This window comes from Podarcis pityusensis, assembly GCF_964106645.2.
Source record: "Podarcis pityusensis genome assembly, chromosome: 2".
NCBI lineage: Eukaryota > Metazoa > Chordata > Lepidosauria > Squamata > Lacertidae > Podarcis > Podarcis pityusensis.
This window is the reverse complement of record NC_138029.1, coordinates 108,380,853-108,404,515: the sequence shown is the minus strand read 5'-3', so window position 1 is coordinate 108,404,515 and position 23,663 is coordinate 108,380,853. Positions and strand designations below refer to the sequence as shown.

The 23,663-nt window shown below is 48.2% G+C and overlaps 1 protein-coding gene across 1 annotated transcript in view; it reads right to left on the bottom strand.

The window, feature by feature from the left end:
• GABBR1 (gamma-aminobutyric acid type B receptor subunit 1) overlaps nt 1–23,663 on the bottom strand; it is a 186,518-nt gene that overhangs the window by 10,597 nt on the left and 152,258 nt on the right. Inside the window, exons 11-20 of the mRNA XM_080991621.1 lie at nt 21,544–21,609; nt 20,607–20,798; nt 18,216–18,458; nt 17,363–17,426; nt 16,828–16,905; nt 15,204–15,354; nt 13,711–13,843; nt 10,717–10,833; nt 8,819–8,926; nt 1,484–1,577 (exon numbers count right to left, since the gene is read on the bottom strand). Of these exons, the coding sequence (XP_080847747.1) occupies nt 1,484–1,577; nt 8,819–8,926; nt 10,717–10,833; nt 13,711–13,843; nt 15,204–15,354; nt 16,828–16,905; nt 17,363–17,426; nt 18,216–18,458; nt 20,607–20,798; nt 21,544–21,609 (1,246 nt within the window). The remainder of the gene's footprint in view (nt 1–1,483; nt 1,578–8,818; nt 8,927–10,716; nt 10,834–13,710; nt 13,844–15,203; nt 15,355–16,827; nt 16,906–17,362; nt 17,427–18,215; nt 18,459–20,606; nt 20,799–21,543; nt 21,610–23,663) is intronic.

The window sequence follows — 23,663 nt, the reverse complement described above, 5'->3', positions numbered from 1 at the left end:
ATTGCCTCTCTAGCCAGTTCAATATACTCTAACAGTTGGTCACCCAGTGAGATTCATGGCCAAGTGGGGATTTGAACCATGCAAGAGGAACGTCTGAGAGTACAAGCCATGAAACAGGAATTGTGTTGCAGGACACCAGGCTGGGAGAAAGAAGGAAGGATGGATCGCAATATGTGTGGGACGGTGAACTGAGTTGTTTTGGGTCCTCTCCAGACATCCTTTTTAATTGCGCATAATCTGTTCTTCTGGATCGTCTGTGTGTTTCCTCAAAATAGACATGGTCCCTTTGCTGGAACAATAGGTTAGGAAATGGTTTTGTACGTGAAGCTTGGCCACCATCAGCTTCCTGTTTTCTGAAGCCAGAAGTGCTGCTTTCTCCCTAGCATATATGGTGTTTAATAGCAAGCAGTTGTGTTCAAATCTGGTATTATAGTACCAATTCTGAATGCCATGTTTTCAGAAAGGAGGAATGGGTGGTCCATGGACATTACTATAACTAACTTTAAAAGAACCTTGTTCAAACTTACTACCAATTTGCCTAGTCTGGAGACAGTTCACTGATAGCTCAGTCGGTTGAGCATGAGACTCTTAATCTTAGGGTTGTGGGTTCGAGCCCTACATCAGGAAAAAGATTGCAGGCGGTTGGACTCGATGACCCTCATGGTCCCTTCCAGCTCTAGGATAATTATTTGGGCTCATGGTGCTGATGGGGTGGTTATACCCAATGTGCTTTTCAACACTCTGCCTGCCAAAGGTTTATGGGAAGTCATACTGCTCCATTTCCAACCAGTGCATGTCCTGCAGTTGGTGTGTCCCATTTATGGTGCGCTGTAATGTAAAAGTGTTCTTCCAGATGGGAAGAATGCAGTAGCACTGTGAAAGCAGCAGAGATCCATTAAAGGTAAAGAGACCCCTGACCGTTAGGTCCAGTCGTGGCCGACTCTGGGGTTGCGGTGCTCATTTCGCTTTATTGGCCGAGGGAGCCGGCATACAGCTTCTGGGTCATGTGGCCAGCATGACTGAGCCGCTTCTGGCGAACCAGAGCAGCGCACGGAAATGCCGTTTACCTTCCTGCCGGAGCGGTACCTATTTATCTACTTGCACTTTGACGTGCTTTTGAACCGATAGGTTGGCAGGAGCAGGGACCGAGCAACGGGAGCTCACCCCATTGCAGGGATTCGAACCGCCGACCTTCTGATTGGCAAGTCCTAGGCTCTGTGGTTTAACCCACAGCGCCACCTGCGTCCCCAGAGATCCATTTCTAATGTACTATTATTGCACCGATGACATGTTGCAGAACACACCCACACCCACACCCACACCCACACACACCCACACACCAGTCTGGCAGGGTCTCTAGTAGTCCTGGGATGGGGAAACAGGTATTCCAGAGGACAGGAAGGAGGGCACAGGCATAGGGAAGAAGGGATGGGCAGAAGCTGGACAAAACCAGCCCCCCAGCAGCATGGCTGAAGAGGCTCACCCAGCCAAGTGTTCATCCTCTCCGAACTGCAGTGCTCCAGCTTAGGGAGAATCAGCACGTCAATGTCACTCTTGGGCTCCTCTTTGGTGAATTCCTGCAGGGGACACAGGAAGGAAGGGTTTAATAGCTGAGGAAGATGCGAAACACCAGTTAACAATGATGAGTCACAGTGCCAGCCATTTATTTAGCTGTTGCCTTGTGTGGGCCAAAGTGCGTGTGACGCCGGGCAGAGTCAGGCCTGCCCCAATTACGTGCCCAGGAGCAGGTGGAGATGCGGTTCAAACTGGAGAACAGGGCATGTGGCAAATGTGTTTGAACTAGGCCCTCCTCATGCCTTCTGCCTGTCGCTGGGTTTATCTTTCAAACCACGGCCAGGGTTCCACCCTTCCACGTGCCTTTTCTGAGGCAGAAACTGTGGCAAGCTTTCAACACCTCTTGGAAGACCCATCTATTTAAGCGGACTTTCTCCGGTTTGTAGGATTTTATCCCAACGCTCTGTTTTATGATCTGTTGAAATTTACCCAGATGTTTTACCGGCGGGTTCTCTGCTTTTATATGTTTGCTTACGGTGTTGTGTATACATCTTTCTTTTCTCTCTTAATGATCTGGGGCAGATCTACAATGTAACTAATGGAGCTTAAACTTCAGGTCCTCTAATCCTGGAGGGGGGCCCCAGAAGTGACTTCAGCCCACATCGCTTTAAAAAAATTGTGTGTAGTAGACCCCGTTTGAGTTGCACGCTGTGGGTTAAACCACAGAGCCTAGGACTTGCCGATCAGAAGGTCGGCGGTTCGAATCCCTGCGACGGGGTAAGCTCCTGTTGTTCGGTCCCTGCTCCTGCCAACCTAGCAGTTCGAAAACATGTCAAAGTGCAAGTAGATAAATAGGTACCACTCCGGTGGGAAGGTAAACACCGTTTCCGTGCGCTGCTCTGGTTTGCCAGAAGCGGCTTAGTCATGCTGGCCACATGACCCGGAAGCTGTACGCCGGCTCCCTCGACCAATAAAGCGAGATGAGCGATGCAACCCCAGAGTCGGTCACGACTGGACCTAATGGTCAGGGGTCCCTTTATCTTCCTTTTACCTATATTTCAACATCCCCAAAGTTTGAGACTCCATAGCACAGATGTTGTAAAGATTTTTGTAAACGACCCCACGGAAGAAGATAACAGTGGTTACCTAGACCTCGTGGTAGTTTCAAAGGGGCCCCCATAACAGTTCGAGCTTCAAGGCCTCCAAAATGTAGGTCCGCCTCTAGATCTCATTGTGTTTTATGTTTAAAATCCCTTATGGATTTTGCATATTAAGCAGCAGGTAAATGGGGATGATGAATGAATGAAAAATTACTCTGCGAGCAGACCATGTGGATAAATGTGGCACCGGGGTTGACTGCCAATCACTCGCATCCCTTTAGTACTGTAAATTGCAGGCCCTGATTTACAAATGATAGGGGGCAGACTGGAAGCTTTGAGTCTGGCTGGCCACTGCAGAAGAGCTGTTGCTCAAGGGTTGAGCACCTGCTTTGCATGCAGAAGGTCCTAGGATCAATCTCTGGCATCTTCAGGTACGATTGAGAATGTCCCCTGGCTGAAATCCAGTCCACCAGCAGTGACTGATTCCCATTCAGTAGGGCAGAAGGCAGGGAGGCCAACAGTAGGTGGCGCTAGAGCCAATGATATGCCAAAGCCCAGTCCCTGACTGGATGCAAGACGGCAGGCTGGTGGGACCTGACTGAAAGCAGACTGAGGTTGAGGAGGGACAGGGAGCCAGTTCCCCCTTAGCACCAGCCTCTACTGTAGCCATCTGAGCTAGACGGATTGTGATGGCCTGGGAATTGGATTCAGAGGCTGAACCTGAGGAATCCCAGCCTGCACAGGAGTCCCTGCCTCCAGGGCTGGCTGAGCCAGGGCTGGGGCTTGAACCTGAAGGGCCCTCACCTGTGCTGGATCTGCTCTGGCTCCAGCTGAATCCGCTCTGGCTCCAGAGGTGATTGAGGACCCATTGCCTGCAGGTGTGCCTATCTCAGCCCTGTCAGGGGAAGGTGAGGTTGCCTCTGGGTCCAGTAACCCTCCAGCCTCTCTGGAGCTGCAGAGGCTCAGGGCAGAGAGGCGGAGGGAACTAAGTTCTATCAGGAGGAGTGCTTGCCTCCAGGCCAGGAGAGGCGGGTCACCTGTGGACTGGGGCCGCCCTAGGCCTCAGAGGAGATAAAGGCCAGCCAGCCCAGTCCCAGGTTGTGGGAGCAACATCATTGGTAACCTGTTCCTGCCGGCACCCTGACCTGCTCTCCTGCCAGAGTTCCTGACCATGCCCAACTCCTCGCTTTGGACCTCGCTTCGCCCCTGACGGACAGCCTCCATACCCTCAACCTAGAACCGGACTTAGACCACACCGCACGGTAACATCCCCTCCCCAGGACCATCACACGGATCAATAGTCTGACTCACTCAAAGCCAGGTTCCTATCTCTTGTCTCATGGTAGTTGCAACACAGGCGATATTATTAACGTTCAGGCATCTCCATCTGACCGAGAACCTCATGCCAACGTGATGCAAGAGAGACTCCTTGAACAAAAGAAACTCGCCAGTAATTAATCACTTATCTGTCAAAGGGCAGAGGTTTGCAAACTTCCTGGTTCCACAAGGGTTGGAATGCAAAGAGGCTTTCCTTAAACACTTAGATGTCACATTCCAAGCCTCCACGGCTGCTTCCTCATCTTGGCCATTGGTTGCCCTCAAATCTCAACTTCTGAATCCTGTGGGCCTTGCTTGACTCACTGTCCTCAGCAGAGGTTTGATAGGCTGAGGAAAGTTGTGTAGCTGTTGCTCGAGGGTTTTAGGGGGCATGTCTTATAGAACAAATGAGAAGAACAGTTGTGGAGCCCCCCCCCCCACCTCAGGAAGGGCTATGGCTCAATGGCAGAGCACCAACTTCTTATGAAGAAGGTTTCCAGGTTCTCCAGATTCTCCAAGCTGGGAAGCCCAGCAGAACTGCTGCCTGTCTATGTAGATAATGCTGGGGTAGGTGGAGTAATAGCGAGTCAGCTCTTTGGTCCATCTAGTTCAATGCTGTCTGCACAGACTGGCAGTAGGTTTCCAGGATTTCAGACATTCCCAGTCCAACGACTATCTAGGAGGCTGAGAAACGTGGTGTAGCTGTTGCTTGAGTTTGAGGAGGAGATGACGGGTCTTCTAGCAGCAGACACACAATTTTATCCAGCCCGGGGACCACAATTCAAGCCAGGCATGGACAACCTTTGGTATCTCAGGTGCCAAAGAACTGGGCAAAGTTAGGTGTGCCTTCAGAATTTGCCTGAAGATGTACAGTGAAGAAACACTAGTGAATGGCATGACTTAGGGGCTGCCATAGGGAATGTCCTCTCCTGGGCGGTGCAGCTGTAGAGAGGGCTCCTTTTGCTGGTCTTACCACAGATACCTGTAAGCACCTATCTTTATACCTGAAAACACAAAACCCTGTAAAACTTCTAACCCTTCTGGAATCAGGAAGTTCGCAAGCCTCGGCCTTTGACAGATTAATTATTGGTGACTTTCTTTTGTTCCAAGTTGTCCCTCTTGCATCACGTTGGCCATAACCGCGGCTAATAACTGCTTGTAACGCTTGGTCAGATAGAGATGCCTGAACTTTAATAGCACCGCCAGTGTTGCAACTACCAGGCGGTGGAAGATGGGAACCTGCCTTATAGTGAATCAAACCATTGGTCCATCTAGCTCTCGACTGGGCGGGCTGCAGTGCAGGCTGGTCCACGAAGGGAAATGGCACACTGTCCCGTCAACCTTCGTCTGCTCTCAACTGGACCCACCAGCCTGCTGTCTCACTACCAGTGAGGGTGGGCTCTGCCCCTCGGCTCTGGCGCCACCTACTGTCAGTCTCCCTGCCTTCTGCCCTATCAGTCCAAAAGGGCAACAGACACCGCCGGTGGCTGGAAGTGACTCTCCAGGATTTCAAACAGGGGACACCCTCAACCCTATCTGGAGATACCGGGGATTGAACCTGGGACCTTCTGCATGCAAAGCAGATGCTCTACCTGCTGAGCCGTGGCCCTTCCCCATGTCTGTGATTGGACCGCCTGATTCCCTCACCCCTAACTGGGTGGGATGCTTCTGCAGTGGTTGTGGAGAATGGACCATTCTGCTGCGCTGCTCCCCTGAGATAAATCATATTGTAAAACAGTTGTTAGACCCACAATTTTTGGGGGGGAGGGGATTATGTCTGCCCTTTCTCCACTGTTGCTCCGAAGGTTGCTTCCGTGGGTGGGGGGCATTTTAGACTGGGGAAACACCCCTTCTCCCAGCATTGGTGCTCCGATTGCAACTGCAGTGTGCCTCCCCAGCTGTATTAAAGTGTGTATCAGGGACCATAGGGAGAACATATAATCGACCTCCTGCGTCCATTTCAGTTCTAAGATGCTAGCCTGGGTTTTGATAAATTTGATATAGTGTCGTACCTCGGAAGTTGAACGCCTTGTGAGCCGAACGTCTTGGCTCCTGAACGCCGCAAACCTGGAAGTGAGTGTTCCGGTTTGTGAACGTTCTTCGGAACCCGAACGTCTGACGCAGCTTCCGATTGGCTGCAGGAGCTTCCTGCAGCCAATCGGAAGCCACGCTTTGGTTTTGGAAGTCAAACGGACTTCCGGAACGGATTCTGTTTGGCTTCCGAGGTACGACTGTAATAAATTTGTACACCCTGCATCTGTAGATCTCAACGCGGTTCACAACGTAAAATACAATACAAAAACACAAATATAAGGAAGGTCCCTTAACTGCCACCTTGCAAGGTAAGGTAAGGCTGGAAGAGGCTCCCCTTTAAGGCTTTCAGAAGATATTAACTGAATGAAAGTATCCCAGGTTTGCAGAATGTCTGCCTATAAAGAAAGGTGGTGATGGCAGGTGGAGGACCCGAAGTCACTTTAACCCGTTCTAGAATTCTCACACGCACGGGAGTTCCACCTGGGAATTCCCCAGGAAGGTTGTCCCATGTCAGGAACCAATGGTTACAAGAATATCCGTGTGCAGCAAGCGGGGTGTGTTTGTGTGCCAGCGACAAAGTGCGCAGAACATGAAGCAACAGCTGTAAATTCTTAAAAAGCAGATTGAACTGATCCTTCGACAAACATCTTAAAACTGCTGTCTGCCGGCGACGTCTTGCCACGAACCCCACGTGTGTCAGAGGGGAGGGAGGGAGAGAGGAAGAAGCAGACACACAGATGAGAGACGGGCAAAAGGGGAGTCAGGAGTATTAGGGTGGGAAGGAGCCAGGAAATTTTGGTGAGATTGGCAGGCTGTGGGAGAACAATGAGTAGAGTTAGGATCAGGTAGTGGAGGGGAGAGAGGGGGGGAAACAAGAGGCAAAATGGGAGGTGGAGGAAGATTCTTCCATGGTCTGCAGCTCGGGATAAGTGTTCGTGTAGATGCTTATTAGTGAAAACCATCACTACAGCCCTTCCTGCAAGGTCACGCAGTCCACGGAACAATTTGCCTACTGTGAGTATAACATTGCCCTCTTCCACTGCAAAAACAGACAAACTTGTCAGCTCTGTTTTAATAAACAATGCTCTGTCCTCAAAAGAGAGTCAAGCGTGGCTGAAAACCTTGCCGCCTGCACTGGACACCCTGTTCCACAACTCTGAAATATATGTAGGCAAGCTGCAGTTGCTCAGGGGTGGGCATAAAGGCACTCTGTGTTCGCTCAGTGGCATCCCTCTCCATTTTTTCAGTCCACAGGATACCATCCTGCTCCCTATGCTATTTAACACATATATTCAGCTGCTGGGAGTGGTCATCTGGGACTTTGGGCTGAGGGGTCATCAGTACGCTGGTGCTACCCAAGCTCCATTTGTCCGTAGCAACTGAATCGGGAGAAGTCCTGGACCAGTGCCAAGACTTGGTGGCAATCTGGATGAAACTGAATCTGAGTCCTAGAAAGAAGGAGGTACCATGGGTGGGTGACTCCTGAGCCCAACTCATTGGTCAACTGGCTGCTATGGACGGGGTCACTCTGTCCCTGAAGGAGCAGCTTCATTGAGGTGGTCCTGGATCCATCTGCGGAATCACTGCTAGAGGCCCGGGCGACCTTGGTGGCTGCCTTTGGCCTGTTTCAGCTGGTAAGACAACCACAGCCATTTCTGGAACAGGGCAGCCTGACCCCTATCGTCCATGCTAATCCCCGGCTGGATGACTGCAACGTGAGGCTGCCCTTGAGGCTGACCTGGAAGCTGCACCGAGTGCAAAATGCGACGGCTCAACTTCTGACGGAACATCGCCCTCGTATTATGCAGCTGCTGAAAGAATTGCACTGGTTGCTGCCACTTAGCAAGGCTCAAGTTGTTGGTGTCGGTCTACAAAGCCTTATGCAGTACAGCTTGGGACCAGGATACTGAAAAGACTGCCACACTCCCCTGATCACTGTGTTCTGCAGATGGGATTTTAAATGGGGAGGGGGTGGAAAGGACGGGGGAGGGCTGAGCAGCAGTAGCTCAACCCTTTGCACTGGGCCAGCTTTCCCAACCTGGCGCCCTCCAACTGTTGCTGGACTGCAACTCCCATGATCCCTGCCCGCTGCTCCCGCTGGGAGAGGCTGATTGATGCTGGAAGTCCAGCATCTGGGAAAGGCTCTTAGATGGCCAGGCTGCTCACCAGAACACAACAGTTTGAGCATATATCCCCAATCCTGGCCCAACTGCACTGGCTGCCAGTTGGTTTCCAGGCCCAGTTCAAAGTGCTGGTCTTGACCTATAAAGCCTTACAGGACCTCAATACCTTAAGGACAGCCACTCCCCATACAAACCGACCCACACCCTGCACTTGTCATCTCAGGCCCTTCTCTATGTCCCCCTTCCCCAAGAGGTTTGGAGGGCGGCGACACAAGAACCGGCCTTTTCGGTGGTGGCTCCCCATCTGTGGAATGCTCTCCCCAGAGAGGCTTGCCTGGTGCTGTCATTACATACCTTTAGGCGCCAGGCGAAAACATTCCTCTTGGCCGTTAAATAATCTATGGCCTGTTAAAGCTGTGGGGTTGGGTGGACTGTTGTTATGATTATTTTATTATTACACTGCCTTTTATTATGCTTTTATTATTGTGCTCCGTAAAATGAGCTCTTAATGTTGTACACTGCTCTGGAATCTTTTGATAAAACGGGGTATACAAATCAAATAAATAATAGTAATTAAGGCCTTGTACCGAAAACTGATTTCCTAGTTTGGTTCTGTCGCCAATTAAGCACTGGGCATGGACCTTGTGCATTTGTGGATGTGACTTGTGTTCAATCGCCCTGCAAGCTATTTAAGCCTCCCAGCATGAGAGCCACACGCAAGGGCATTACCTCTGTGGTGCGTTTCAGTGGGTTGACAATTTGCCAGATGGCCAAGATGACGAAGTCAAGCCCGACAAGCAGCCCAACTGTGGCGTAGAGCTTCCAGGGCTCCAGAGTCTGGAAGAGAAGAGGAAAGACAGAATGAGGGAACAAGAGGCCTGAGGGCACTTCCAGACGGTTGTTATTTGGGGGTGGGATTCAGTCCCATTGTGGCTGGCTCAGGTTGTGTAGTTATAGCTGCCTGGGAGACGTTGTGCAGCAAACCCACTTTCCCAAAGGGTTGGGCAGGTTTTTTTGTATATAATTTAAATTTACTGTTTTACTATTTAAACATCCTTAAAATATCAAGGACTTCCCACCTTCTCTTTCCATGGTTCATTTTACATATCATCAATCCCTGCATATTTTACAAAAAACTAAACCATTCAGTATTCCATTATTACATCCATCAAAACTTATTTACACTGTTGAATTTATCTTAATGCCGCCAACGTTTTCAAGTGTACACAGTTTCCCCCCATAGTATACTCAATAAACATTTCCCAATCTTCTCTCATCGTATGTTCTTCTCGTTCTCTTATTCTATACGTTAAATCTGCAAGCTGTGCATTTTTGGTCAATTTAAGTTGCCATTCAGCGTTGGGCGGGGTTTTTTTGAGAAGGAAAGCGGTGGGGAAATCAGTGGGAAATGTGGGACAATGCTTGCTTTGACGCAATGCCATCTGCGCCCCCTGCACACAATTCGGAATGAACGCTCAGTCGACGCCCAATGTCACCTAATCTCCCAGCAAACTAATCAGGATGAGTGCTCAAAAGACGGGGAGAGCCCTGAGTCAGCTGAAAGGGGTGTTCCAGAATACGCAAAAAAACATTCACAGAGGTCAAGCACAGAGGCTCCCCTCTATGGCACACCTGAGATTCGCTATATTGTATGAACCGCTCCACCCAAAAGCCTTTAACCTAGAGACACACCTGCCAGATATGAAGTAGGCAACTATAATCTGCATTAGCAATTCTGAGACCAAAACAAGGGAGTGGTGGTGTTGATTTCAGATAGGTTTCTTCTGAAATGGGTGGCTTTGGTCTTGCGATCACCCCCAAAGCCCCCACCCATAAAATGCTGGGAACTATAGTTTGCCTCTCACATAGCTGCCAGGGTCCCCAAGAGCCTTAACAAACAACAGTTTCCAGGATTCTTGGCGGAAGCTGTGCGATTTACAGGTATGGTGCATGCATAGTTCTCGCCCGATGCTCCCAAGGTATCTTCGCACACCATCTAGCCAGTCACAACTGTTTCATAAATAATGGCGTTTCAAAGAGAGGCCTTCTCAGCACCAAACGGCTGAACGCTCTCCCTACAGTGTTACCTGCAACCGAAAACCTCAAAGTGTCTTGCGGCCAGCAAATCTTATTACAGCAGAAACATCCACAGACCAGAGCCCACTTCTTCATCATCAATTAAATTTATATACCACCCTTTATCCAGAGATCTCAGGGTGGTTCACAAGATAAAAATGCAGGATAAAAGCACAAAATGGAAAGTAAAAACAAAAACACCCCCTCCCTCATCCATCCATAGAAGCTTACGCCACAAACAAATTGTGAACCTTTCACGTGCTTAAAAAAAAGACTATTTGTATCGCTTCTTGGCCTTTTGGCCAAAAAGACTATTTGGTGGGTTTTGCCATAGCGCAGACTTAACATGGCTACACCTCTGAAAGCTACGCAACTAGAAGGGGGAACCTGAGTTGGACTCCAACTCCCATCAGCCCTCAGCCGGCATGGCCCAAGGGTCATGGATGATGGGAGTTGTAGTCCAGCCACGCTTGAAGGGCCACACAGGCTCCCTCTTCCTTGCTAGGCAGTTCGTCTCTGGCGGCATGGTAAAGCAGGTCAAAGCGCCTAACCTTCCGCCGTTCTTTCTTCTCTTCTTTCTTGGTGAAAACCGTGTGCACCCACCAGATCTTGGTGAACATGCTGCCGTAGCCCAAGCTGAAGCCCAAGCCCAGGAGCCAAAGACGAGCCTGTGGATTGGAGAGCCCAAAACAGCAACAGAAGAGCATGGTTAAGAGCACTGCCACATTTGGCCCAACATACCCAAGAACTGCCAGACATTCCCACAAAGCTGCAGCACAGAGACAAACTAGACATTATGGAGGCAACCTTGGATGGAAAAGCCATGTGGTTGCCAGTCTAGAGTGGAGAGGGCTTTAAAATGCAGCTTCGGTGGGTGGGTGCTCTCTCTCTGTGTCCCCCATCCTCCCAAAAAACCCTGATTTACCCCAGCTTATTGTCTCGGTAAGGGACGTGGGTGGTGCTGTGGGTTAAACCACAGAGCCTAGGACTTGCCGATCAGAAGGTCGGCGGTTCGAATCCCCGTGACGGGGTGAGCTCCCGTTGCTCGGTCCCTGCTCCTGCCAACCTAGCAGTTTGAAAGCACGTCAAAGTGCAAGTAGATAAATAGGTACCGCTCTGGTGGGAAGGTAAACGGCGTTTCCGTACGCTGCTCTGGTTCGCCAGAAGCGGCTTAGTCATGCTGGCCACATGACCCGGAAGCTCCCTCGGCCAATAAAGCGAGATGAGCGCCGCAACCCCAGAGTCGGCCACAACTGAACCTAATGGTCAGGGGTCCCTTTACCTTTACCTTTATTGTCTCTGTATAATATTATAATACCAGAAGCATCACCTGTTAGGAGGGAAATGGCTGGGAGAGTCCGATCTCCCATCTCACCACTTCTGCCAGCCTTTCCTGATCTGCTGCCTTCCAGAGGTTTTGGACCAGAATTGCCAGCAGTCTCACCCAGCTGTGCTGCCAGAGGCAGACAGGAGTTGTGGGCACCATTTTGGGGAAGGAAGACCTCTGCCGTATTTTAAATTCTCAATCCCACCCACCCAAGTTCCATGTGAATTGAGCAAAGCTGGCTGGGTTGTGCCACTGCAATGCACCATCTATTGTTCCCTGCCGTTTTGATTTCCCTCCCCTGTTTCCTCTGCCATCCTCCTGCCTCTTTCTCGGCCTCAAGTCTGGGGAACCTGCATTGGACTCCAACTCCCATCAGCTTCCAGCATGGCCAAGTGTCATGGTTGATGGGAGTTGTATTTGGAAGCATGCGGCCTTAGAGAAACCTTTCTTGTAGGTTTTAAAGCCAAGGCTGGGTGGCCATCGGTCATGGATGCTTTAGCTGAGATTCCTGCACCGCAGCGGGTTGTACTAGAATGACCCTTGGGGTCACTTCCAACTTCTCAAAAGATTCCACCAACGGTGTCTCTGAAAAATGTTACACATCACTTGGGAAGACAGGCGAACTAATACCAGTGTACTGGAAGAAGCAAAGATCACCAGTGTTGAAGCAATGATTCTTCAACATCAACTTGGTTGGACTGGTCATGTTGTGCGGATGCCTGATGATCGTCTTCCAAAGCAACTACTCTATTCCGAACTTAAAATTGGAAAGCGTAATGCTGGTGGTCAACAAAAGAGGTTTAAAGACTGTCTCAAGGCAAATCTAAAAAAATGTAGTATAAAGGTAAAGGTCCAGTCACGGATGACTCTGGGGTTGCAGTGCTCATCTCGCTCTATAGGCCGAGGGAGCTGGTGTACAGCTTCCGGGTCATGTGGCCAGCATGACTAAGCTGCTTCTGTTAACCAGAGCAGTGCATGGAATCATGTTTGCCTTCCTGCCGGAGTGGTACCTATTTATCTACTTGCACTTGACATGCTTTCAAACTGCTAGGTTGGCAGGAGCAGGGACCGAACAATGGGAGCTCACCCCGTTGCGGGGATTCGAAACGCGACCTTCTGATTGGCAAGCCCTAGGCTCTGTGGTTTAGACCACAGCGCCAAACACTGACAACTGGGAAACACTGGCCTGCGAGCGCTCCAGTTGGAGAACAGCCTTTACCAAAGGTGTAATTGGCTTTGAAGACACTTGAACTCAGGACGCAAGGTAGAAACGTGCTTAGAGGAAGGCACGCTTGGCAAACCCTCACTGTGATCAACTCCCGCCTGGAAACCTAGGTCCCCACTGTGGAAGGACGTGTGGATCCAGAATTGGTCTGCACAGTCACTTATGGACTCATTGTTAAAACCATGCCTATGGAAGACAATCTTACTCGACTACAAGTGATCACCAAAGAAGAAGACTTCTGACTCTATGATTCTAGGAAAGTAGAGGTAGAACATAGCCATTGTGGCTAGTAGCCAGTGATTGCTTTGTCCTCCATGAATTTGTCTAATCCTCTTTCAAAGCCATCCAAGTTGGAGGCCCTCGCTTACAATTCTCTAATGGAAGCGTCAAGACGGCCACCTACTTTTTCCCATTGGTAAAATACAGCAGAACGTACCAACTTAACTTAAGCTTCAATGGTCAATTAAGATTTTATATTGTCTGCTCCGCTAAATAATATTCCTATTCTGCTGACTGAATGGGTGTGGCAAAAGAAGAGAAAGAGAGTATCTTACAGCAGCCTTGCAATGTAGTTCAGCGGCAGGGTTGAGGCTAGTTTGGTTTTGCAACCCAAAACGGTCCTTGGAGCGCAAACCATCGAGTTGCATGCTCCATCGAGTTGCATGCATATACCTCTAAACGTGTTTTAAAATTAAAAAAGGAATCAATTTTCCCACAGATTCCTAGTTAGAAAGCGCATCAAATCCTCCACTGCCTGCTACCTTTTGCTCTCTTTTTTCGGTGGTGGGAGGAGGCAAATTGGTGCCTGCGTGTTGCTATGTCAAAACTTGGATTTCGTCCATCAATTTCCATGGGGAGCTCTCGCTTCTATCCCAGGGGAAGATGGAAAAAGAAGAGAGCTACGGGTCTCAGAAACAGCCCTATGCGTGATCTAACTGGGAGGTCTATGTCCAACAGACGATGCCCCAGACCTCTAGAGAGTCTATCATGTACCTGGCAAACAAAGGGAAAGAGGCCCTTGCTGATGTGGAGGCCATCCAGTCCGAGTGGGAAGACAGACGCTTGCGCCAGTGCGCAACCCACGGCTGTCATGTTGTTGAGGTACGGCTGTGAGTTCTGGATGTATCTGTGAAGGAACGGAAGGTGTGAGAGATCGAAAGCGGGGGGGGGGGGGGGTTGCATCTGAAAGGATCTAAACCCGGCTGCCCTCTATGCCCACGTTATGGAGTTGCAGCTACTTGTATATTTTTTGAGATGTATTGTATGATATATATACAGTGGTACCTCGGGTTACAAACGCTTCAGGTTACAGACGCTTCAGGTTACAGACTCCGCTAACCCAGAAATAGTACCTCAGGTTAAGAACTTTGCCTCAAGATGAGAACAGAAATTGCGCGGCGGCAGCGGGAAGCCCCATTAGCTAAAGTGGTACCTCAGGTTAAGAACAGTTTCAGGTTAAGAACGGACCTCCAGAACGAATTAAGTTCTTAACCCGAGGTACCACTGTATATATATTATTTTGAAGTGCCTTATTTGTATATTTGTATATTTTGAATGACATCATACCGATTATATATTTACTAACAGTTATTAGCCAGCGTGTTGCGTTTGCATTTTTGTAGATTGTCACACTTTGTAACACAGGGGTTTGTGTTTGTTCACATTATGGGGAGCAACAGATTAAAGGTACGTCGTCCGGGCTTTGCATCCTCAAGAGCCATGGTGGTGTCGGATAAATGGTGTCTAACACAGAGTCTTGCATAGGGGGATAAGACAGATGCCAAGTCCTTTCGGAAAATGTATAGATCTGCATCCACACTGGGAACCTAGCCTCACATGTTATTAGCTCTCTTTTTATAAGGCATCTGCATGACGTCACAATCAAAATATACCATATTTTTCGCTCTATAGGATGCACCAGACCATAAGACGCACCTAGTTTTAGAGGGGGAGAACAAGAAAAAAAAAATCTCTCCCTCTCTGCGCAGCGCCCCTTCAGCAAAGTGGCAGGAGAAATGGAGCCCCTTCCATTTCTCCTCCCGCTTCGCTGAAGGGGCGCTGAGCATAGAGGGAAAGCTGCACAGTGCCTCTCCAGCGAAGCGAAGCCAGGAGAGCAAGAGGGATTGGTGCGCACCAATCCCTCTTGCTTTCCTGGCTTCAGCGAAAGCGCGCTCCTGCTGCGCTCCGGAGGCTTCGCGTTGCTTTTGCTGAAGCCATGGAGCCTGCATTCGCTCCATAAGACGCACACACATTTCCCCTTAATTTTGGGGGAATTTGTGTGTCTTATAGAGCGGAAAATACGGTACTCCTCCCATGTTTTCCCTTCTCAGCTTCTATTAAGGCTTCCCCCCATGCCCAGACTTTACAAAATCCAAGTGAATGGAGCAGCTGCACAAATTCCTCAGGTGCAGATGACTTGCTGAGCTGCTATTCCATAGCTCTGCCAGCAGAAGAGTAGGTGACTAAGTAGGTTGAGGGTTACCCACCTGACGTGCCCGTTGTAGATGTTGAAGGCCAAGCAGATGATGGCCAACAGGATACCCACGCTGGAGAGCACCGAGACAGAAATGAAGAGCTTCTGGGAGAGATACCGGAAAGTGATGATGACCTTTGTGTAGTCAGCCGGCGGGACACCACCTGTAGGGTATGGGGGGGAAGAACAGAGAAACTCAGGAGCCTCATAGTCCTTTCCACCATTCGCATCCAGGAAGACTATGTTCTTTTCCCCCCCCTTTCTGTGACCCTGGAAGACAGAGGGCAAGTTGGCACCAGCCAATCTGACAACAACTAGGCCGGCGTGTGCTGTGTGGCAACTGCCCTGAGTGGCTCAACAAGCGCATAGGCTGCCTCCTGACTCAACCCAGCTTCACGTATTTCCCAAGGTCAGAGCTGTCAACTTTTCCCTTTTCTTGCGAGGAATCCTATTCGGAATAAGGGAATTTCCCTTTAAAAAAAGGGTTGACAGCTATGCCCAAGGTATTTACAGCAGACACTGGGTCTTGACTTGTTTTTAAATATATCTGTCTCTATCTATGTCTCTATCAATCTATCTCTGTGTGTATGAGTAGTAAGAGAACCATGTATGGCACCTTTAGCTACTGGGAGGAAAGATGGGATTTAAATGCAGTAAATAAATTACACACACACACACACACACAGAGAGAGAGAGAGAGAGAGAGAGAGAGAGAGAGAGAGAGTCTAATTTTTCATTCGCTTTTTTGAATAGCCACACATATTTACAAATAAAATGAACCCAAGAAGTAAGGAAATTGAAAGTATTGTATTAACTATTTTGTATGCATTATATCCCCTTCATGGATCACTGCCTTGTCATGGCAAAGGGGCTTGAATAACTCCCAAGAAGCTATGAGATATGCTGTGCAGGGCCACCCAAGATGGACAGGTCATAGCCGAGAGTTTAGACTAAATGTGATCCACCTGGAGAAGGAACTGGCAATCCACTCCATTATTTTGCCAAGAAAACTCCATGGACATAAATACAGTGGTGCCCCGCAAGACGAATGCCTCGCAAGATGAAAAACTCGCTAGACAAAAGGGTTTTGCGTTTTTTGAGTTGTTCCGCAAGACGAATTTCCCTATGGGCTTGCTTCGCAAGACGAAACGTCTTGCGAGTTCTTGCGAGTTTGTTTCCTTTTTCTTAAAGCTGCTAAGCCGTTAATAGCCGCTAAGCCGCTAATAGCCGTGCTTCGCAAGATGAAAAAACCGCAAGACGAAGAGACTCGCGGAACGGATTAATTTCGTCTTGCGAGGCACCACTGTAAAGGAGAAGCTTTGAGAAGAAAGTGAGAGTTTCCAAGGCATGCTCTGGTTCATGGGGTCACGGAGAGTCGAACACGACTAAGACGACTAAACTAAGGTTACCAGACGTCCCCGTTTCCCGGGGACAGTCCCTGGATTTACAAATCAGTCCCCTGACAAAATCCATCTATTTAGTAGGAAGTTGAAAAGTGTCCCTGGATTCACTGAAAAAAAAATCTGGTAACCTTAGACTAAACAACAACAACATGCATTATATCACTCCTTATTTTCATTTTGGGTCCTGTGAGAGTCACACAACGGGTTGCCATGCCTAAAAGGTCAGTCTCTTACCAATCCATTTTTCATTGTTGTACCAGGAGAGATTATCCTTGGTGCTGTCGTAATACCCGATCTTCTTATAGATGCCATCTGTTGGCAGAAGGAGGCATTACATACAGTAGGGAGGTGAAGCCTTGATGCTGGGTAGGAAAGTGGAACAAACCCCTAGCGGTGCAGGGGATGGGCCTGAGGCTCTCAACTTAAATTTCATGCGGATGCGGGGAGCATGGAAGGAACGGGGAGGCGGGAGAGAAAATGAGGGGAAAGCCTAAAGGATGAAAGGGGAGGGGGTCCAGAACTTTGGCTGGGTGGAGAGAGAGAGAGAGAGGTGTGTCAGAAAGAGAGAGGGAGAAAGAAAGGGGTGTTAAAGAAGTTAACAAATAATAAGACAATGAATAATGGGAGGCTGGGATTGATCAGGAGCAGTACTGCACAGTGGCATCTGGGGTCTGCCCAAACTATCATGGGACACAGAGAACAGCTGCCTTACAGGAATCTCAGAAGAGAAACCAACACACCCAGCACAATGAAAATGATCCTTGCTCACCCTGAAGCTGCTCAATGAGGGTCCAGGCCATCCGAGAGCCACTGGCGTCAAAGACCACATGTCCCTGGGGGGGGGAAATGGAAAGGGAGTTGCATATTCAATAGTTGGGCCTGGTGAGCACTTAATGTTCCCAATTCCTATAGTTATAATTTGTGGGTTGCCATCTGTTTTTATTCTGATCTTAATCTGATTTTAAGCTGTATTTTAATTGATTGTTTGATTTTATGCGTTGATTGTATTATATACTCTGCTGTTAGCCGCCCTGAGCCTGGTCCTGGCTGGGGAGGGTGGGATATAATAATAATAATAATAATAATAATAATAATAATAATAATTTTCAGTGCTTGTGCTTTTTCGGGGGAGGGGTGCAGGGGTACGCATACCCCTAAACATTTTGTGAATCTTTGTACTTTTGTCCATTTACTGTACAGTGGAACCTCGGATTGCGAGCATGATCCATGTGGGAGGCATGTTCGCAACCCAGAGCGCTGCATCTGCGCATACGCAGGACGTTATTTGGTGCTCCTGCGCATGCGCAAAGCGCCGAAACCCGGAAGTAACCTGTTCCAGTACTTCCGGGTTTCGGCGCGTCCGTAACCTGAAAATGCGTAACCCGAAGCGTCTGTAACCCGAGGTACCACTGTATTTATTTTTCCTGATTTGAACTATAAAATGGTGGTTTTCTTGAGTCAAAACGAGAGTACCCCTAAACATTTTTTAAGGGAAAAAAGCACTGTGCATATTAATACAGGGTCTCCCAAGTTTCTGGGCGGCATACAAATAATGTACAGACAGACAGACAGATAGATATGTGGGCATTTCTAAATCTCAAACATCCACAAGAGCCACGCACAGAGACTCCCTCAAAGGCTGAAGAGTTGAGGGCTCGGTAGATCTCATCTGTGATAGTCCTGTTGTTATAATTGAAGTCTTCCAGCCGCAGGCCCTTCTTCACCAGCTCCGTGGAGGTCTTGTTGAGTGCCAGTGCCAGGGCCCAGATGGCATCATAGGCCAGCGGAGCCTCCTGGAAGCCTCCCGTCTCCTCTGGGGATTTTTTCACCCGCTTCGTCAGCTTCTCAATGAACTCCTGCGATGTCTGTAGGGGACAAAAGAAAGATTGAAAATGATCCCCAGACATGTAAATTATGGTTAAGGTCGGATGGATAATGTGTTCCCTCTGTATCACAATTTGATTTTGCAACAGGATTGAGCCTTAGAGTGGCAGCAAGTCTTGTTTTTCCAGGCACCCCAGTCCTTCCACCCCATGTTGACTCTATAATAGCATTTTAATGTTTTAATGTTGTATTTTAATTTGGTTTTTGCTAAGTTGTGGGTGAACATATCAGACGACACAGCGATTCTTCAAACAGCTCTTGTTTATTCACAGGCCAGAACAGAACAGAACTGAAGGGTTCAGTCAGCCTGCTTATATAGAGCTCCAGTACAATGTAACTGTAACAATTTTCTAAAACTATCCAATCACTGAACGTCACTTTTGATCCCTTATTTGCATAACTATCTACAGTATCCCCCTGCTGGCCCAGGGTGAGAACTTCAGTACATAACAGTTTTTAAGTTGTATTTCAATCAATTTGTTTTTATATCGGTTGTTAGCCGCCCTGAGCCTGGTCTTGGCTGGGGAGGGCGGGCTATAAATAAAAGTTGTTGTTGCTGTTGTTGTTGTTGTTGTTGTTGTTGTTGTTGTTGTTATTATTATTATACGTAAGTTAATCCTACCTAGTAAAAAAGAAAAAAATCAATGGCTTCTCAAAGATCTGGAGTAAAATTCTTAAGACTGAATAAAGTTTTAAAAGTATGAACTGTCACATGAATCGACTCTCTTTAACAGACAGAAATCCATTAAGGTGAAATCTTGCTTTAAAAATCTGGGAGGGGGGAAGCGGGTTTTTAAAATTTGGTTTTTGTCTATTTGGAATATTACAAAAGTTTCTCGCTCCCGTTGACAATGTATATTGCTTTCACCATTGCCCATAACCTGCAGCTTGAGCAAACATCTGGTTTCTGTTTTTTTAAATCACCTCTCAGCTTGAACCAGACCTCTCCAGACTTTCGCCTTGGAGCCAGCTCTCAACAACAAGAGTTAAGCTTGGGACATTTGACAACATTTGTGACCCTCGTATCTACCGGACTGCCTCTCCTGGTATGCCCTGCAGAGGACCTTAAGGTCCATGAATAATCATAGTTTAGAGGTCCCGGGCCCTAAGGAAGTCAGACTATCCTCCACAAGGGCCAGGGCTTTTTCAGTGATGGCTCCGACCTGGTGGAATGCTCTGTCCCATGGGACTAGGGCCCTTCAGGATTTAACCTCCTTCCGTCGGGCCTGTAAGACAGAGCTATTCTGCCTGGCCTTTAATGTGAATTCAGCCTGATCTTTTATTTCCCTTCTCTTCCCTCCCCCTCCCCTTTTATGAAGATTCCCCACTCTGAGACCCCACAGCTAATTCTCCCCTGGCCTCCTCGCTGGCCCAAGTAGGACCAATTCAGCCAGCTAGCCCTGGGAATTATCTAATTGATTTTTGAATTTTATTGTTATTCATGTTTTTATACCGTATTTTATGCTGCTTTTACAATTAAGTGTTTTAAAGTGTTTTAAATTTGTTGTTAGCCACCCTGAGCCTGGTTTTTGAACCTGGAAGGGCGGGGTATAAATAAAAAATTATTATTATTATTATTATTATTTATTATTATTATTATTATTATTAACATCACCTTAGAACACCTGCAGAGTGCATTTCCTTTGCGGGCAACAAATCAGAGCCAGCCTCTACAGCGAGGGCTTCCAAAAGTCAGAGCGTGACTTCCAGGCAAGCTTAAAAACCCCGACATTTGACATTTAAAAAGGTAAAGGGACCCCTGACCATTAGGTCCAGTTGCGGACGACTCTGGGGTTGCGGCGCTCATCTTGCTTTACTGGCTGAGGGAGCCGGCGTACAGCTTCCGGGTCATGTGGCCAGCATGACTAAGCCACTTCTGGCAAACCACAGCAGCACATGGAAACGCTATTTATCTTCCCGCCGGAGCGGTACCTATTTATCTACCTGCACTGGTGTGCTTTCGAACTGCTAGGTTGGCAGGAGCAGGAACTGAGCAACGGGAGCTCACCCTGTCGCGGGGATTCAAACCGCCGACCTTCTGATCGGCAAGTCCTAGGCTCTGTGGCTTAACCCACAGCGCCACCCGCACCTCCCTATCCCCCCCCATGCCCTCTGAGATGCTCCCTCACCATATTGGAGATGCTGCGTGTGTTCTCTGGGTTCAACATGACGATCTCGGTGGTGATGTGGCCCTCCACGGCCTCCCTCATCTCTTCCTCAGTGCAGTTAATATTCGCATCCTTGATGCGGAACCAGTTGTCGGCGTACCAGCCAATCAGGAACCAGACGTACTTCTTTCCAAACAAGCGCTCCTTGTAGACCTGTCCCCAGTGCCGCCAGAGAGGAGAAATGAAGGTTTGCCAATAAGTAGAGTGGTCCAATCAGGGCCATGCATGGCTTGCATTTCATCTCAAGCCTCCTAGTATAGGGCCATAGCAAACCCCCCCATAGGCCTTTCTTAAAAAGGAGAGGTCCGTCAGGAGAACAAGGCTGGCATTGATGGAACAGGCTCAAATGTTTATTATTGAAGGTTGTAAAGAGATAAGCAAACTCAGGAACGCACATGGCCGTGGTGTAGTGAGGCCATGGCAGGAAGGAGGGGGCCAAGACCTTACATGGTAATAGGAACTTACTATAACTTTCGATTTGCCAGAAATCAGGTGGTTTACAATAAATCAGGTGGTATTGTATTCTGCAAATGTATAAAAAGCTGGCTCGCTTAGAATTCGGGGCCAGACTCCGAGCATGAGCTGGTCTGTGCCTTTGTGTCCAAGCAATTGCTTCACAAAATAAAAAAATATTTTTTTCCTGCTGTCATTTGACTCTTGCAGCGTCCTTGATGCTCCTAGTAACAGATAGGGACCTACCTAGATAGGTAGGTCCTTCACCTTCACTACCACACATTGTAGGAGGAAGGGCTGTAGCTCAGTAGATAAAGCTCTGCTTTGCCTGCCGAGAGTCGCAAGTTCAATCCCCAACATCTCTAGTTAAAGTTGGGAATGAAGGAAACTCCTTCGTTGCAGCCTCTTGTATTCCCAGAGAGGAACCTCCGCCCTGGACACCCACCTCACAGAAGACCTTCCGCGCCTCCGTCTCATAAAAGAGTCCAACGATGATACGGGCATCTTGGCGCTGTAAGGGGAAAAGTAGGGTCAGGTGGCTGGAGGGCGTTTCCACAGAGTCAAGCGCGATCAATTACTTATCGCAGATTGACTGGTTATATTTCTATGCCTCTTTTCGTTCAGACGAATCCCAAAGCGGCTTACAAGCAACAGATGACAATAACAGAGCAGAACGTCACAAATACAGCACAAATCATATAGAAGAACTAACAAATCGTCAGCAAAACGACCGCAAATTATCAAGGAAACAATTACCGCCTATGAAACAGAACTACTAAAAATAAGGTAAGCATCGCAATTGCAACAAAAATCGCATCACAGGATTCACAAAGTGCTACAGCATTCATAATCTATAAAACAACTGTATTAACAACATTCCCAAAACAGCAACCAAAAATAAACTGAGTGTTGCTTAATTCACGAACACATTCTCCTCACCCCCATAACTCAAACTTTCATGTATCTTTTAATGAATTGAACATATGAGCACGGAGTTTGCTTCACACACACACAACTGGGCCAAAGGCCCATCTTGTCCAGCATCCCGGACCCTCCAAGTCTCCCTATTTTCCAGGGAAAGTCCTGGATTTACAGAAGCCGTCCCTGATTAGATTTCTGATTTGATCCCGGAATGTCCCCCTTTTCCTTAGGAAGTCGCTATTTTCATCAGAGAAATGTTGGAGGGTGTGGAGTTATGTGAACCCCCTTCCCAAGCCAAGGAGGTAAGTAACTTTACAACCTTTAGAAGATATTTGAAGGTAGCCCTGTATAGGGACGTTTTAAAATGTTTAACGTTTTATTATGTTTTTATATATGTTGGAAGCCGCCGAGAGTGGCTGGGGCAACCCAGTCAGATGGGTGGGGTATAATAATAATAATAATAATAATAATAATAATAATAATAATGACATCCTGATTTTCATCAGAGAAATGTTGGAGGGTATGGCAGCCTGTTCTCTCAGTGGCCAACCAGATGCCTCTGAGAATCCCCCAAGCAAGATCTGAGCTCTCCCTGCTTATAGTTCCCTAGCTTAGCGTTATGCTTCCATAGGCGTAGGAAGGTCAGGTGGAACCCAGTGTGGAAACATTTTTGTCACCCCCCCACCCCACATTGACGTTTTTTATTGCCTGCAAAAATGGTTTTACGTTATTTCATATTTTCTTACAAAGGAAACAACAACAACAACAACAACAACAACAACAACAACAACAACAACATTTTTAATTTATATCCTGCCCTCCCCAGCCAAAGTCGGGTTCAGGGCGGCTAACATCAGATACATAACATTGGTATAAAATCAAGCAACAATTAAATTACCTCCTAAAAACATGTCATAATCAAATTAAAGTCCAATTAGATGGCTTTCCGCAGGGTTAGGATTGGGAACAGTAAGTGCTCCACTGAATTGAAATTTCAGCCTTCACGACATAGTTTACATGAGTAAACAGCTATTTTTGTGGAGGAGGGTCAAGATATTAACTGATATGCACGAAAGTTCATATATAGCTATATAATACCTAGTGTAGTAAGATAAGATCTTTGGAGCAGACATTTTCAAAAAAAAAGTTTTTGATGAGCCACCCTAAAAAAGGTAAAGGTAAAGGGAGCCCTGACCATTAGGTCCAGTCGTGGACGACTCTGGGGTTGCGGCGCTCACCTCGCTTTACTGGCCGAGGGAGCCGGCGTACAGCTTCCGGGTCATGTGGCCAGCATGACTAAGCCGCTTCTGGCGAACCAGAGCAGCGCATGGAAACGCCGTTTACCTTCCCGCCGGAGCGGTTCCTATTTATCTACTTGCACTTTGACGTGCTTTCAAACTGCTAGGGTGACAGGAGCAGGGACCGAGCAACGGGAGCTCACCCCGTCGCAGGGATTACGAACCGCCGACCTTCTGATCAGCCAGCCCTAGACTCAGTAGTGCTACCCGTGTCCCATTATGAACCACCCTAGTAGGGCAGTAATTGTTACTTGATAATTTGTCACCCCCATGATGGCACCTGGGGCAGCCTCCCTGCCCCCCCTTTCCTACTCCCCTGCCAACAAGCTGCCTCTCTGAAGCAGAG